Source organism: Schistocerca nitens, chromosome 4 (assembly GCF_023898315.1).
Source record: "Schistocerca nitens isolate TAMUIC-IGC-003100 chromosome 4, iqSchNite1.1, whole genome shotgun sequence".
Lineage (NCBI taxonomy): Eukaryota > Metazoa > Arthropoda > Insecta > Orthoptera > Acrididae > Schistocerca > Schistocerca nitens.
Window position 1 is genome coordinate 205,163,615 of NC_064617.1, and position 15,795 is coordinate 205,179,409.

Consider the following 15,795-nt stretch of genomic DNA (forward strand, 5'->3'; position numbering starts at 1 on the left):
AGAGTGTGACACTTAACACAGACCCTGTGGGATACTGTTCTCCTGCATCCGAGGGGTGCGGTGTGAAGTGCTAACTTGGAAGAGCCGATGGGATTATACCTCATGGATAAATATCAGGAAGAGGCCGCAAAAGCCCCAGTCACAGAGGATAACTAAAATGTGACAGTGCCAAGCCTTATACAGGTTAAAGAAGGCCACGACAATATGTTGGCATTTGGAAAAAGCCTAACAGATAGCTGTTTCCAATCTGAGTAAATGGTCAGTTGTATATCGTCCTTCCTGGAAGCCAAACTGACATGGGGACAAAATGGCCCGAGATTCAAGTACACAACATAATCAGAAGCTAACCATCCTCTCAAGTGGTTTACAAAATACAGTGGTCAGGCAACTGGCTACTCGGTCAACAGCTGCCAAGAGACATTGAGTTCTTCCTGGGCTTAAGTACGGGGATGACTATGCTGTCTCACTGTGGTGAGGGAAAGACACCCATGAGCCAAATGCGCTTCAAGACCCTGAGTAGATGTTGCCACTGGGTAATGTCCGAGTGTTGGATCACCTGGTTGTGGATGGAATCCAGGCCTGGGGCTGTGTCATTTGAAGAGGTAACAGCCTGCAAGAATTCCCACTCAGTGAAAGGTTCATTACAGACTTCAGCTTGATGGGGTTTGAAAACAAAGGGGGGTTCCATCAACTCATCATTTCTGCCAGAGGAAGGTAGCAGGATAGGAAGAGGACACTGATGTTTTCGCAAAGTGTGTCGTGAGGTGTTCTGCAAGGGCTGATGGATCAGTACACAGAACACCCTGTAGGATGAGACCCTGGCCAATTAGAGGACTGCTAACTGTTGAAGTGGCACCCCCCCCCCCTCCCCCACAGGAGGTGGTGTGCATTGAAGTCCCTGAGGAGGAGATATGGGTGTGGCAGTTGCTATATTAAATTAGGCAGTTCAACATACAGAAGTGGCCTACCTGGAGGGAGATAGACACTGCTAATGGTGACTGCTGGGATCATTTGCACTTGTACCACTATTGCTTCCGGGTTGGTACGAAGGGGGATCCAGTCGCTAGTGACATCGGTGGGAACCAAAGTGCAGACATCTCCAGATGTTATCTTGAGTTTGGCACATTCGCCCAATAACCAAGAAACATTTGAGAGTGGTCATTAAGGAAGTGCATTTCTTGAAGAGCGAGACAGAATGCAGAATAAGGGGAAACAAGTTGTTGTATTTCCAGTATGTGATGGTAATATCTGTTGCAAGTCCACAAGATTATCATGTGGCGAGAGTCCAGGGTAGACACAAAAAATCCGAGGGGAGGTCATGTCACTGAGTCAATAGTCGTCACTGACAAGAATGGGGTGTCATCCATAAAAACTGGGTCTGATTTGAACTGAGGAAGAGGGGGCGAAGCCCCCTGGGATGTTGGAAAAGCCTCGTCCTTGGATTTGTGCTTCTTCTTCTTCTTCTTCTCCTCCTCCTCCTCCTCCTGGTGCTCCCTCGGTGGGAGGAAGGAGGTGTTATCAGTAAGGGAATAGATGGCAGCCATATCCGGACTGGACAGAGATTACTTCTCTGGCCGAGGAGGAGGAGTGGGAGGAGGAGGGGCGGAAGAAGCGGTAGGTGGGAGGGGGAGGAGGGGTAGGTGGGAGGGGGAGGAGGGAGGGGATCCTTGAGGGGAAGGGACGGGAGCTACTGGGGATGCAGGGGGGAAAGAGAAGTGGAAAGGGGGGGGAGGAGGGGAAGATGTAACTGAGGCAGAGGTAGATGAGAGATTCACTTGGTGAAGTCTGTCAAACTTCTTTCCGGCCTCAATGTAGCTGAGATGGCCAAGCATCTTTATTTCCTGGGCTCTTTTTTTTTTTTTCCTTTGTATACACTGGACACTCCAGTGAGTAAGGAGAATGTAGACCAGGCAGTGGGGTGCAAGAGTTTCCCACATGAAGAGGGTAGCCACAGTCACCACAGATGGGAGTGGCATAGCATCATGAGGACATGTGGCTGAGCATGAGCCAATGGAAGCAATGCATGGGAGATGGAATGAATGGTTTCACGTCCCATCTGTATACCATCACCTCGATCTTCTTGGGCAGGGTATCCTCCTCAAAGGCCAGTGTCTATGCAATAATCCTTAGGGCCCCTCTGGAAACGCCAGATGAAACGAATGCCCCGTCGTTCCAGATTAGCCCTAAACTGAACTGTATGAAAAGATCCCTATGGAAAATTATGCCCTGTGTCATATTCAGACTTGCGAGGTGTAATATTCACTGGGATGTCACCTAAGTGATTGCAGGCCCAGAGGGAGGCCAACTGGCAGGCAGAAGTTGTCTTTATAAGGAGGGAGACAGATATTATCTTATTTAAGGTCTCAACTTCACCAAACTTGTCCTCAATGTGTTCCACACAAAAAAGAGGTTTGGTGGTGGCAAAAGTCTCCTCATCAGTCCTTGCACAGACCAGGGTTTTGTCCCATTCCGGCAGGCCTGGTCCTCCCCCCACGGGGTAGCCAAAGGGGAAAAGGCGGGAAGGCAGAAAGAGGAACTGAGACAGAACTATTCCTAAGAAGACACACAGCTGTGGAAGAGAGGTCAGAGAGTAACACGTTTCATGTACCAAACATTCGCCCTGGTACTACCCACACCAATCAGAGGCTTGCCTTGTGAGCACTACCCAGCCACAGCAATGGCCGTCTGGCATGACGGTTGTTGCTGGTATGAGAAGGAAAGTTTCTCACCCTGTGTGGTAAGTCCCCGCTGTCCTGTCGTTCTGGGTGACTTTCCAAAAATCTATCCCTTTTCCTAGACCTCTCCAGTCCTTTTCCTTCACCCTCTACCTTCACCTTCTATCCTTCTGCCTGAAGAAGGAGCCACTGGCTCCGAAAGCTTGCCTAATTACAATCCTCTTATGTGTGATTTTTGCCACCGCTTGGTGAGTAGATTTGTTACCCATCCAATTAAATTATTTTGTCAAAAACTGATTGTTTCTGTTGTTAAGGAATCAGTAGTTTTTCAAGGCAGTTGCACATCCTTGGCAGCAGTTTCACGCAACTTAGACTTTCACTATGGACACTTCTGTGGCTGTAATGTGTTAATGGAGAGAGAGAGAGAGAGAGAGAGAGAGAGAGAGAGAGAGAGAGGTTATAGCTGCCTGGTGATACCAATTTTTAAGGGACATCTGTAGCATAAGTATCGATGGAGTGGTGTGGCTTGATGAAATGTACGTCTATTCTGGTCACGTTGTCAGGCAGGGCTGGGCAGATGACACACAGCTACAGGAACAATGGCAATGCCTTGTTGCAAGGGGTGCAGACTTACTCTTCTTCATGCAGGCACACTGCAAGGTTTCCTCCCAGTCACTTGCTTTTTAAATCAAAGAAAACAGGAGACTATCATGAATAAATAGACCATGTTACATGAAGAAATTGTGCACGTTACTTTTAAAAAGTCATTCAAAGATTCACTAAAAGAAAATCTTGAAAAAACCATCAACAATCTACATAATACTCCTTACAGTTCACCTGTTGACAAGGCAGCTGCAATGTCAAACTAAAAGGAGGAAATGATTGATTGACTTCAGTGTCATAATGTCGATAAGTGATGACCTTAAAATGTGGAGCTTACGGGAAAAAAAATCTATCTTCATAAGCCACAGTTGCAGCTGTACGAAATTGACAAACTGGCAAAAAAACATGGGCATACAGTTGTTAGGCTACTACCTTACCACTGTCATTTCAACCCAATAGAGTTAACATGGGCCCAAATTAAACATTACATTGCCAGAAATAACAATAAACGTACCCTCTCTGCAGTCGAAGCACTCACAAGAAAAGCTGTCAGAAAAGTCAGTTCTGAAGATTGGAAGAAAGCTGTCGAACAAATAAAGAGTGTCATGGAAAGAGCATGGCAGAATGAAGCTCTTTTGGAACATTCAGTGGGGGAGACAAAACTTCGTTAAATGACAACAATGACAAAGACAGTGATATCAGGGGATTTTTTTCCATTATACTTGTAGAACTGGAGCACAGGTGGATTTCGCTTCTTAAGTTTTAAAATCTTAATAACAAGGCCTTAATGGCAACTAATTACAAAGGAAGTTCATCTCAGTAATTCAATCTATATCACACAAAATAAATGTTGCTGTTTACAATGTAACTGCTGCAATACTTAGGCCCTGTTTTCTGTACCACTTTCATTATTTCTAAACAAAGAGGTTGGCATATCTAAAATACTAGCATACATACTTGCATAAATGAGAAAAAAATTTAATTCCTTGGGGTATATAATCTACAAAGTGGTTCTTGTGAGTCCTTCTACATAGGCCAGAGAGGTAGAAATTTTATCACCTGTTATAATGAGCATGCTAATCCGAACAATAAGACAGCATTCGGTCAACATCTTCAAAAGGAGCACCGCTCTGTTGGTAATATAGATACTAATATATTTACTTGATTATAAGACGAAGTATTTCCCAAATCGTCAGTTGAAAAATATAAGGTTGTCTTATATTCCCAGATGAAACTATTGCTGCTGAGCTCAACATTTTTATGTTGTTTAATAGATTGATATAAGGGTCATTTTACAGTCACAGATGAAGCTTTGGCTACTGACGTCACATGCAGATTTAGTATGAAGAATACGGAATGGTAGGTTGGGCAGATGATACTTGCGCTAGAACAGGCTTGAGATTTCCCAATACGCTGTAGCACTCGATACCGTATTGGCCCTGCTCAAACAACCCTGCTTGAACAATCATTTAATATTTGACTTGTGTGGCACTAATGCATGGGATACATGAGAAAATATGAACTATCTACCACCACAGTCTACAATCTACTGCTCTGCCTAAAATTTTATAATTTTGTGAAATACAAGAGGACATAGCATGAACTTTTATCATCTTATAAGCTCTTGCTGTATTTCAACGTGTCTGTGACAAAAGATCTTATACAAGTATGGATACTGTATACAAATATTTGGGGTGCTTTTTAAGTAAAGGTAGTATTGAAAGGCAAAAATGTAGTCCTTCAAAACATACTTGATTTTGAACTCAATCCAATGCTTTATTTGGTTATTAGAGACTTTAACGATGTACCAAGTGGGCTAGAAGGAGAAATATGATTGCTTTTCACTTATTAGAATACCGAATAAAGAAGTTACCATTTTTTAGTCAGCTTTCGAACAAGATGGTGACATTCAGATGAAATGAGAAAGAAAATTAAACCAAAATTACGTGTCTAAGAAATGAAATAAATCATATCAAACTAAGTGTAACTGTTTTATCGTAAAAATAAATAATAGCGGCAAGACCCGCTGTGTAGATAGTAATGACACGAACAAAAGTTTGAGAACTGGACTGAATAGTGACTGCGATCTTTTATTTATGTACTAGTCGGTGTTGTTACCTATCACCTGCACCCAAGAATCTATTGCAGTTTGTTTAACAGTTGCCCAAGCACAGCACTATGGAAGGATTGGAGGGGAACAGTGATAACATCTTGGGTGACAACTAGGATGAGTGTGGGGAGGAGCTTGGTGAGCGGGCAGCAAATTTTGTCATGCTGCTAACCGAGGCTTTCTATACCATGTACTTGGATTTTTATGAATAGAAGTGAAATCAGATATGTATTTGGGGGGAAAAAAAGCTGTGTTCTCAGCTCCCACCGTAACGACTACATCAGAAACCACAACATTTTCAGAAAGAACAGCCAAATACTTGTGACAATGAATATATAAAAGTCATAGCTGTGCTATTAGGATGATAGTGATTAAAAACAGTGATACCCCAGACAACAGGCTTAGTAAGTAAAAAAGGAAGTGAAGATAAAAATTAATGTAAACGATATCTTTTTGTTTATTTTACTTCTCCTGGTCTTATCAAAATGTAGGCAATATATAAATGGCCTAAGTTTAGAATAGATATAATGCTACTGTTTTAGGCAGATAATACAGTTTGTAATTTTGATTAGTCAGGATATGTTACACAAATTTTTCTCAAGGTTCCTCTTATAAAAAGAGAGGTTGTCTTACATTCAGGGCCATCTTACACTTGCGTAAATGCAGTACTTTGGAAGTCCTGCATTATTCAACAAAGGGGTCACAGATGGACATCTTGGAAGAACTGGAGATTTTTTAAGAACAAATTAAAAGAACGTGATAAACTCTATATGAACAGGTAGATTTTTGTTTAACAGATTCCTTGCACTCTTCAGGAATATGTTGTAATTAACATTTCTGCAATTATTTAGAATGTGCGTGTGGAGGCCAACATTACCCCCTTCTCCAGTTGATGATGACATAATCTAGACGCACACTCTGCAATGTTTTTCGAACAATTTTACAGAAATTCTTTGGTAAAAAAGTTCACGTTTGCCTTACTTATAGCTTTATGTGTCAGCTTCATGATGATGTGCCCATCATTTCATTAATGGTCATAGTAATTGTGACATTTGCCTATAAGTAAGACACTGCGCAAAATTCGAAACAATTTGCAATGAAAAATAGGGGTTCCAATGATTTTGTGTTTGGTGCTGATTTTTTGTCTGGTGCATATACCATAATATGTTGCTGGGTATCAAATTTAGCCAACATACTGAATTTTTCTTTAGACCAATCTCAAGAAAACTGACCTGATGTAACACACTCATTTGTGATCTTGGATGCCAGCGACATAGCCAGAGTAAAATATCCACAACATTCCTCATTTTTCATAAACAGTCTGAGATACAGAAATGAGATTTTGGCAAATGATAGCACACAAAGAGGAGAATATTTGTTATATGGTTATCATGTGAAACTTCATTATCTACCACGTTATTTCACTAACTACCAATTTTTCAATGAAATAATGTAATTTTTAAGGTCCATCGATAACTGGTGAAACAAGAAATGCTATGGGTTTTGGAACAAAATAAGTGAAGACATTATATGTTTATTTTTGTGCTGAGCAAATGCTTTTTCATAAGCTATTCACCTTACTTTTCCTCTGTTCGTCACTGTTTCAGAATTCTCTGCACAACAGGTCAGTGAGATGACACTGTGTAAGCTCAACTGTGTTTTGGCAAAACAAGCAAATTTTAACATGGCAACAAGAGAAATGTTTAGTTTTTACTCATAATTTGCCACTCATGATGCTTCTCTGAAGGTTACAAACAGCTAACAAGCCAGGAAGAAGCAAATTGCTACTTTTGTTGCTTTTTCACTGGACTTCTTTTTAGATACTAACCAAAGCAGAGGTGACAGATCTTTTTGAATGGTCATCGTGTAAGTGTAGGTGTGAAAGGGCTCAACTTAATATTTACAAAAAAATGTGAGCGTAGGCTTCAGTTTAGAACAGCACTTCCCTCCAGGGCTCAGCATTTCCCCTACTGCACCTGCCTGTACCCCCTCCCTCTCCCGTTCTCCCCATGCATGACCTGCCGACTGCACATCTACCAGCCACCTTATTCTGCATACACTCTACTATAGTACGCAATTTTATTCAATTTAATGTAGTCATTGTATTCAGACTGCAATTTAAGTGGCTATGATCCTTGCCTAAGTGTCATCTCCTCTTTAAAAAAAAAAAAAAAAAAAAAAAAAAAAAAAATCTATTGGCTTTAGCAGTATTTGAGGTGGTCCAAAACCTGTTCTTTGTTTTTTCCCAGGTGTCGTGATGTTTTTAGCCTTGAGAGTGGCTTGTTCATGTTAGATTGTATAGCAGTTACTATAATGTGCTATTTTATTCAATTTAATGTATTTGTTGTATCTGCGTTGTAATTAATGCTCATTTACACATCCTGTATTTTTTTAAACAATTATGTATCCTAACTGACTATGATATTCATCCTTTGCACTTTAGCTTCCCCCTCCCTCTTGTCTTTCCTTATTTATAATTTTGTTATTTACTTTAATCACTAATTACATAGCTACGAGTGCCTCTTGCAAAGTCTACTTTTGATAAGGCTATACCTTTTCTAAACATTTGCGTGCATTGTGGGCATTCACAGTATGGTTTGGAATGTGTGTCCTATGTGCCTTGAGAATAGCCTGTGCTTGATAAGAGTTAAATCCCAACCGCTATGTTTTATCATTTTTTTCTTACAAAAATAATTTTATGTATAATTATGGAAATTATGTAGTGTAATGCAGAGCTTCTTTTTATGCATGTCATTGTTTTGCACTCTTGAAAATAAGCATTACAGCTTACTTTCCTCGAGTCCTTAATCTTGATCCCCCTAGCCATCTACAAAGCCGCCCCTCCCCCCTCCCCCACTCTTTGGTTCTTCCTGCCCCTCTTGAACCTGATCCACCCCATTTATCTACTCAGCTCTTAACCTACTGGTCCCCCCCCCCTTTCCCTTTCCCATAGCCCCCCTCCCTATCACCCTTCTGCCATACTTTGGTCCTTTCCAGGTTATCTGTACTGATTGCTCAGATGCTACTGCTTATATAATTACAGTTTATTTTATTTAATTACTTCTGCATGTGATACTATTTTGTGTCTCTCTTTATGTACAGCATATGTTGTTGTTGTGGTCTTCAGTCCTGAGACTGGTTTGATGCAGCTCTCCATGCTACTCTATCCTGCGCAAGCTTCTTCATCTCCCAGTACCTACTGCAACCTACATCCTTCTGAATCTGCTTAGTGTATTCATCTCTTGGTCTCCCCCTACGATTTTTACCCTCCACGCTGCCCTCCAATACTAAATTAGTGATCCCTTGATGCCTCAGAACATGTCCTACCAACTAATCCCTTCTTCTGGTCAAGTTGTGCCACAAACTCCTCTTCTCCCCAATCCTACTCAGTACCTCCTCATTAGTTATGTGATCTACCCATCTAATCTTCAGCATTCTTCTGTAGCACCACATTTCGAAAGCTTCTATTCTCTTCTTGTCCAAACTATTTACCGTCCATGTTTCACTTCCATACATGGCTACACTCCATACAAATACTTTCAGAAATGACTTCCTGACACTTAAATCTATACTCGATGTTAACAAATTTCTCTTCTTCAGAAACGCTTTCCTTGCCATTGCCAGTCTACATTTTATATCCTCTCTACTTCGACCATCATCAGTTATTTTGCTCCCCAAATAGCAAAACTCCTTTACTACTTTAAGTGTGTCATTTCCTAATCTAATACCCTCAACATCACCCGACTTAATTCGACTACATTCCATGATCCTCGTTTTGCTTTTGTTGATGTTCATCTTATATCCTCCCTTTAAGACACCATCCATTCCGTTCAACTGCTCTTCCAAGTCCTTTGCTGTCTCTGACAGAATTACAATGTCATCGGCGAACCTCAAAGTTTTTATTTCTTCTCCATGGATTTTAATACCTACTCCGAATTTTTCTTTTGTTTCCTTTACTGCTTGCTCAATATACAGATTGAATAACATCGGGGAGAGGCTACAACCCTGTCTTACTCCCTTCCCAACCACTGCTTACCTTTCATGTCCCTTGACTCTTATAACTGCCATCTGGTTTCTGTACAAATTGTAAATAGCCTTTTGCTCCCTGTATTTAACCCTGCCACCTTCAGAATTTGAAAGAGAGTATTCCAGTCAACATTGTCAAAAGCTTTCTCTAAGCCTACAAATGCTAGAAACATAGGTTTGCCTTTCCTTAATGTATTTCTAAGATAAGTCGTAGGGTCAGTATTGCCTCACATGTTCCAACATTTTTACACAATCCAAACTGATCTTCCCCGAGGTCAGCTTCTACCAGTTTTTCCATTCGTCTGTAAAGAATTCGCGTTATTATTTTGCAGCTGTGACTTATTAAACTGATAGGTAATTTTCACATCTGTCAGCACCTACTTTCTTTGGGATTGGAATTATTATATTCTTCTTGAAGTCTGAGGGTATTTCGCCTGTTTCATACATCTTGCTCACCAGATGGTAGAGTCAGGACTGGCTCTCCCAAGGCCGTCAGTAGTTCCAATGGAATGTTGTCTACTCCGGGGGCCTTGTTTCGACTCAGGTCTTTCAGTGCTCTGTCAAACTCTTCACGCAGTATCATATCTCCCATTTCATCTTCATCTACATCCTCTTCCATTTCCATAATATTGTCCTCAAGTACATCGCCCTTTTATAGACCCTCTATATACTCCTTCCACCTTTCTGCTTTCCCTTCTTTGCTTAGAACTGGGTTTCCATCTGAGCTCTTGATGTTCATACAAGTGGTACTCTTATCTCCCAAGGTCTCTCTAATTTTCCTGTAGGCAGTATCTATCTTACCCCTAGTGAGATAAGCCTCTACATTCTTACATTTGTCCTCTAGCCATCCCTGATTAGCCATTTTGCACTTCCTGTCAATCTCATTTTTGAGATGTTTGTATTCCTTTTTGCCTGCTTCATTTACTGCATTTTTATATTTTCTCCTTTCATCAATTAAATTCAATATTTCTTCTGTTACCCAAGGATTTCTACTAGCCCTCATCTTTTTACCTACTTGATCCTCTGCTGCCTTCACTACTTCATCCCTCAAAGCTACCCATTCTTCTTCTACTGTATTTCTTTCCCCCATTCCTGTCACGTGTTCCCTTATGCTCTCCCTGAAACTCTGTACCACCTCTGGTTCTTTCAGTTTATCCAGGTCCCATCTCCTTAAATTCCCACCTTTTTGCAGTTTCTTCAGTTTCAATCTACAGGTCATAACTAATAGATTGTGGTCCGAGTCCACATCTGCCCCTGGAAATGTCTTACAATTTAAAACCTGGTTCCTAAATCTCTGTCTTACCATTATATAATCTATCTGATACCTTTTAGTATCTCCAGGATTCTTCCATGTATACAACCTTCTATCATGATTCTTAAACCAAGTGTTAGCTATGATTAAGTTGTGCTCTGTGCAAAATTCTACCAGGCGGCTTCCTCTTTCATTTCTTCCTCCCAATCCATATTCACCTACTATGTTTCCTTCTCTCCCTTTTCCTACACTTGAATTCCAGTCACCCATGACTATTAAATTTTCGTCTCCCTTCACTATCTGAATAATTTCTTTTATTTCATCATACATTCCTTCAATTTCTTCGTCATCTGCAGAGCTAGTTGGCATATAAACTTGTACTACTGTAGTAGGTGTGGGCTTCATATCGATCTTGGCCACAATAATGCGTTCACTATGCTGTTTGTAGTAGCTTACCCGCATTCCTATTTTCCTATTCATTATTAAACCTACTCCTGCATTACCCCTATTTGACTGTGTTTATAACCCTGTAGTCATCTGACCAGAAGTCTTGTTCCTCCTGCCACCGAACTTCACTAATTCCCACTATATCTAACTTTAACCTATCTATTTCCCTTTTCAAATTTTCTAACCTACCTGCCCAATTAAGGGACCTGACATTCCACGCTCCGATCCGTAGAACGCCAGTTTTCTTTCTCCTGATAACGACGTCCTCTTGAGTAGTCCCCGCCCGAAGATCCGAATGGGGGACTATTTTACCTCCGGAATATTTTACCCAAGAGGACGCCATTGTCATTTAATCATACAGTAGAGCTGCATGCCCTCGGGAAAAATTACGGCCGTAGTTTCCCCTTGCTTTCAGCCGTTCGCAGTACCAGCACACCAAGGCCGTTTTGGTTATTGTTACAAGGCCATATCAGTCAATCATCCAGACTGTTGCCCTTGCAACTACTGAAAAGGCTGCTGCCCCTCTTCAGGAACCACACGTTTGTCTGGCCTCTCAACAGATAACCCTCCGTTGTGGTTGTACCTACGGTACGGCTATCTGTATCGCTGAGGCACGCAAGCCTCCCCACCAACGGCAAGGTCCATGGTTCATGGGGGTTGGCATACGGCATATACTGGCCCATTTTTATTTCAAAACATGTAAAAATGACTAGGCTTGTGGATATTTTTAATGCCATGTTTTTCGAATTTGTTTTTAAATATTTGTTTCCAATTTATGCTCATGTTTAGCATCTCTGCCACAACTGTGTTATGAAATGGCAATGCTGAATTGTAATTCTATGAAGAAGTATTGATATTTTCATGCCTTATTCCACGTAAATCTTACCCTCTCCAGATCTGACCTTAGTATTAAATTGTATTTCATTTTTGTAGATAAGTTTTCCTATAAACCATGCATATGTGCCACACATGTAATCAGTTTTATACTGCTACAGAAACAACCTTCCCTGAAAGAAAACAATCATGACCTGAAGAGGGCACCACCTCTTCTAGGTTTCCTAGTAGCCTCTAACTTGACTACTATCATCTTTGAATGAAAATTAGTTGGGACAATACACATATGTACCCATTTTATTTACTGCTATTTTTGACAGACATTTTTCTTGGCAAACATTGGTATGTACTGGCTGTGATATGCTATCCATTTATGCTTTGCACTTGTATTTACTGTAAACATGTGTTTGTATGTATTGTAATTTTAACTTTTATACATAGGTTGGGTTGAGACTGGGTATATCCCAAAACCGGTCATCGAGGGTAACTCTAGCTGTCTTGCATCACTATTTACGATGTTTTCCCACCATGATAAATACACTTAATCTTGCATTAGAGATCTCGAAAAACATATGAAAATATTATGTATTCTTAAAATACTTCAACAACAAAAAAGTTTATCACACGGCAAAAATTTGGTATGTCATTAGAAAATGCATGTTTGTAAACTGTTGGTATATCGTCTTAATAATATACTGCCGTGATTAAACTAACACATTGATGTTGTTTCCATATTTATAAAGTGAATAATCTGCCTGTTTGAGTGAGCTGACTGAAATGTAAAATTACACATGTATCCGTGTGGGACGTGGCAACTGTATTCCACACTTCCATGTGCTCCTGCCAAAGTGTAAATCCAAAAGTAATTTTGGACAGATGATAATGAGACCTTTAAATGTGCATATACATAATGAAAACACCTACTGAGCTACAAGAAACATGTGATTATTACTCACCACTAAAGCTCTCAGTGTCTCAAAAAGGTGTTAAAACATGTAGCCATAATAATCTTCCCAATAACAAAAAAATGTCTGACAGATAGGAAAGAATATTTTAAATATAAATGGAAAATGTTTCTTCTGTACAAATAATCTGTTTATATGCAAATTTTTAATTACAATCTATTATCAAGTGTAGTTTACGAGCAAAGATGTTTAATTTTGTTGTTTAAATATGCTTCACTAGAAATACGTGCAATTTCAAAGAGTAATATGTCCACTTTTATTACATTTAAGATACTGCACTATCTAGTAATCAGTGAGCGGTCAGCATACACCCATACATGTAAGCAAGTCATGTATAAGTAGCTTGTAAATTCAAGACCTTCTCTGTATACAGTGGTAAGGGACAGTCGATCAGAAATAAGAAACCTCTATCTCAAGTTTCAGTTTCTCACTAACAGCAACGTTGTAACGATATATGCATGCAAATAGCGATAAGTGCCAAAAACATGGCTGCCAATAGTAGTAATGCATGCAGTGTTACAAACAGAAAAAGGCTTTTTAGGTATGAATCCAAAGATGATTTGGTCAACTATGCCTCAGAAAAAAACTGTGACTATGTTTCTGAACGGAAATGCACTTGAAAAGTTCTTGAAAATCAGCTAAGAAATTTGTGTAAGGACGTAAAAAAATATTGTGTCCTTTACCATAGTTTACATGAATTTATGTGACAAAGTGATGCTAGAAGTGTTATGGACCATCCTCAAAATTGAAACTTCCTGGCAGATTAAAACTGCGAGACTCGGTCCGGCACACAGTTTTAATCTGCCAGGGAGTTTCATATCAGCGCACACTCTGCTGCAGAGTGAAAATCTCATCCTCAAAATTGTTTGCACGTTGTAGTAAGGTGCTTGTTTCAATTAATTTTGTATTGTGCTTGTGCTGAATCATACATTAATTTTTGAGGTTATTATATTTTGTTAATGCAAAAATTGTTGATGTAAATCTTAGTATCAAAAACTGAAACAAAATCAACCTTTTACATTTATATTTTGAGAGGTTTCAGAGTAAAGCTCTGTTAATTTACCCAGCAAGCAAATTTTGGGTAGAATTTACAATTTCAAAAGAATGCTGTTACTGTAGACACATTTGAAAACTGTGACTTACTGAATGGGGAAAAAAAAATCCCATTGCTTGTACTTGAAATATCTTACTTACAAGATTTTATTGAAACTTTTCTGCACAATTTCTCAAAAGAACCAACTTGTCCCTCACCACCGTATACATCTGAGGTCCTCAGTCGACCTTTTCTACACCATTTCTATAGAAAATTCAAATCAATGGTTTACGTACCATGGAACTAACTAATTAATAGTTTGTCTAATTTTTGTAGGCCTTTGCTCAGAAGGATTGAATTCTCAACTTTTATTACTGCGTTGGGTTTTAATGTTACTCAGTGATCAACAAAAAATAATGGGTGAGTTTTTAAGAGAAGCAGTAATCTACACAGAAATCCCTTAAGGGAAATAAAGGTTGATACAAACAGAGACCTAATTATCTGCACAATCCTGGAGCATCACAGGTTACCAAAGGAAAATAATTAATCATTTTCATCTCCTTAATATGAAAAAAAAAGTACAAAGTCTAAAGTAAATCTACAGTACTTACAGTGACCACATGAAATAAAAGCACAGACAACATTCATCTTCAGGAGGTTTTATTTCCCCAATAACTTTCAAACTCTTAACTTTAGCAAGTGTGTGTGTAAAAACATCTTACCTGGTTGTCATCTTGAAAATAGGAACTTTTTATTGTATTCAGCCTTGAAACACACAAGTGAAGCAATGTGTCACCAGTTGAAGCTGATCGGGGATTTGACTGAATTAATTCCTCTACCATATGAGCAACATGTTTGCGCTCATCAGGTGAACGTGCAGTTTCCACAAGCAGATAAATCAGGTGAGTGATGCATTTTAGTATTCGGTCAAAACTTTCTTGTTGCCGTTTTTGAATTGGTCGCACCTAAAACAAATAAATGTCATGGTTCTCTTCAATTACTTGTAATGTTTTACAAGTTGTTGGAAGATAGTATTTCAATAAGTGGATTCAGTTCCCATCTCATCATTTGGGGAATGGGTATAAAGAGAAAATAATCAAATCCAACTCACTGACAAGATGATGCAACGTGTATTCTGAAACTATTTTACAACTGACAGGTAAAAAATTTGATAGTACAAATAGTATATTAATAACAATATGGATTACAGGAGAAGACTGTGCACTTAAACAGTGTATTGCAAAACTCAAAGCTGGGTGAATGAACCTGTAGTAGCCGATGCTGACACTAACCTCTTTCTTTTCCTTCCAAATTGCTACATTTCCAGTCACCCTCTGTTCACTTACACTGAACAAAAACTGAATAGAGGAAAACACTAGTGCACTAAAAATTAATATGCATGTTTTTCTTTTTCTGCCATCGCACAGTTATGCTGCTTTTGTCAGCAGTGTTACCACCGCTATCTTAGACATAGGTTTTACAGTACCCTGTGAATGTGTACAAACAGAAATTATGTAATTTTCATGTTTAACAATATTAGGAAAAGGATGTCATTTTCATGTTTAACAATATTAGGAAAAGGATAAATTGCTACTCACAGTAAAGCTGACATGTTGAGTTGTTAGACACGCACAACAAAAAGATTGTTACATATTCTGCTTTTGGCCAATGCCTTCTTCAGAAAGGAAAATACACACACATTCACACAAGCAAGCACACCTCATGCACACGTGACTGCTATCTCTGGCAGCTCGGACTGAGCTGAAAGCTGAATGTGTAACAATGTTTTCGTTCTGCTGCCTGCAACTCAACATGTCATCTTCACGGTGACATGTCATCTTTACAGTGAG

At 39.5% G+C, this 15,795-nt stretch overlaps 1 protein-coding gene across 1 annotated transcript in view; it reads right to left on the bottom strand.

The window, feature by feature from the left end:
• Positions 1-15,795, bottom strand: part of LOC126252994 (protein fem-1 homolog A) — a 56,839-nt gene that overhangs the window by 11,537 nt on the left and 29,507 nt on the right. Inside the window, exon 3 of the mRNA XM_049954024.1 lies at positions 14,668-14,910. Within this exon, the coding sequence (XP_049809981.1) occupies positions 14,668-14,910 (243 nt within the window). The remainder of the gene's footprint in view (positions 1-14,667; positions 14,911-15,795) is intronic.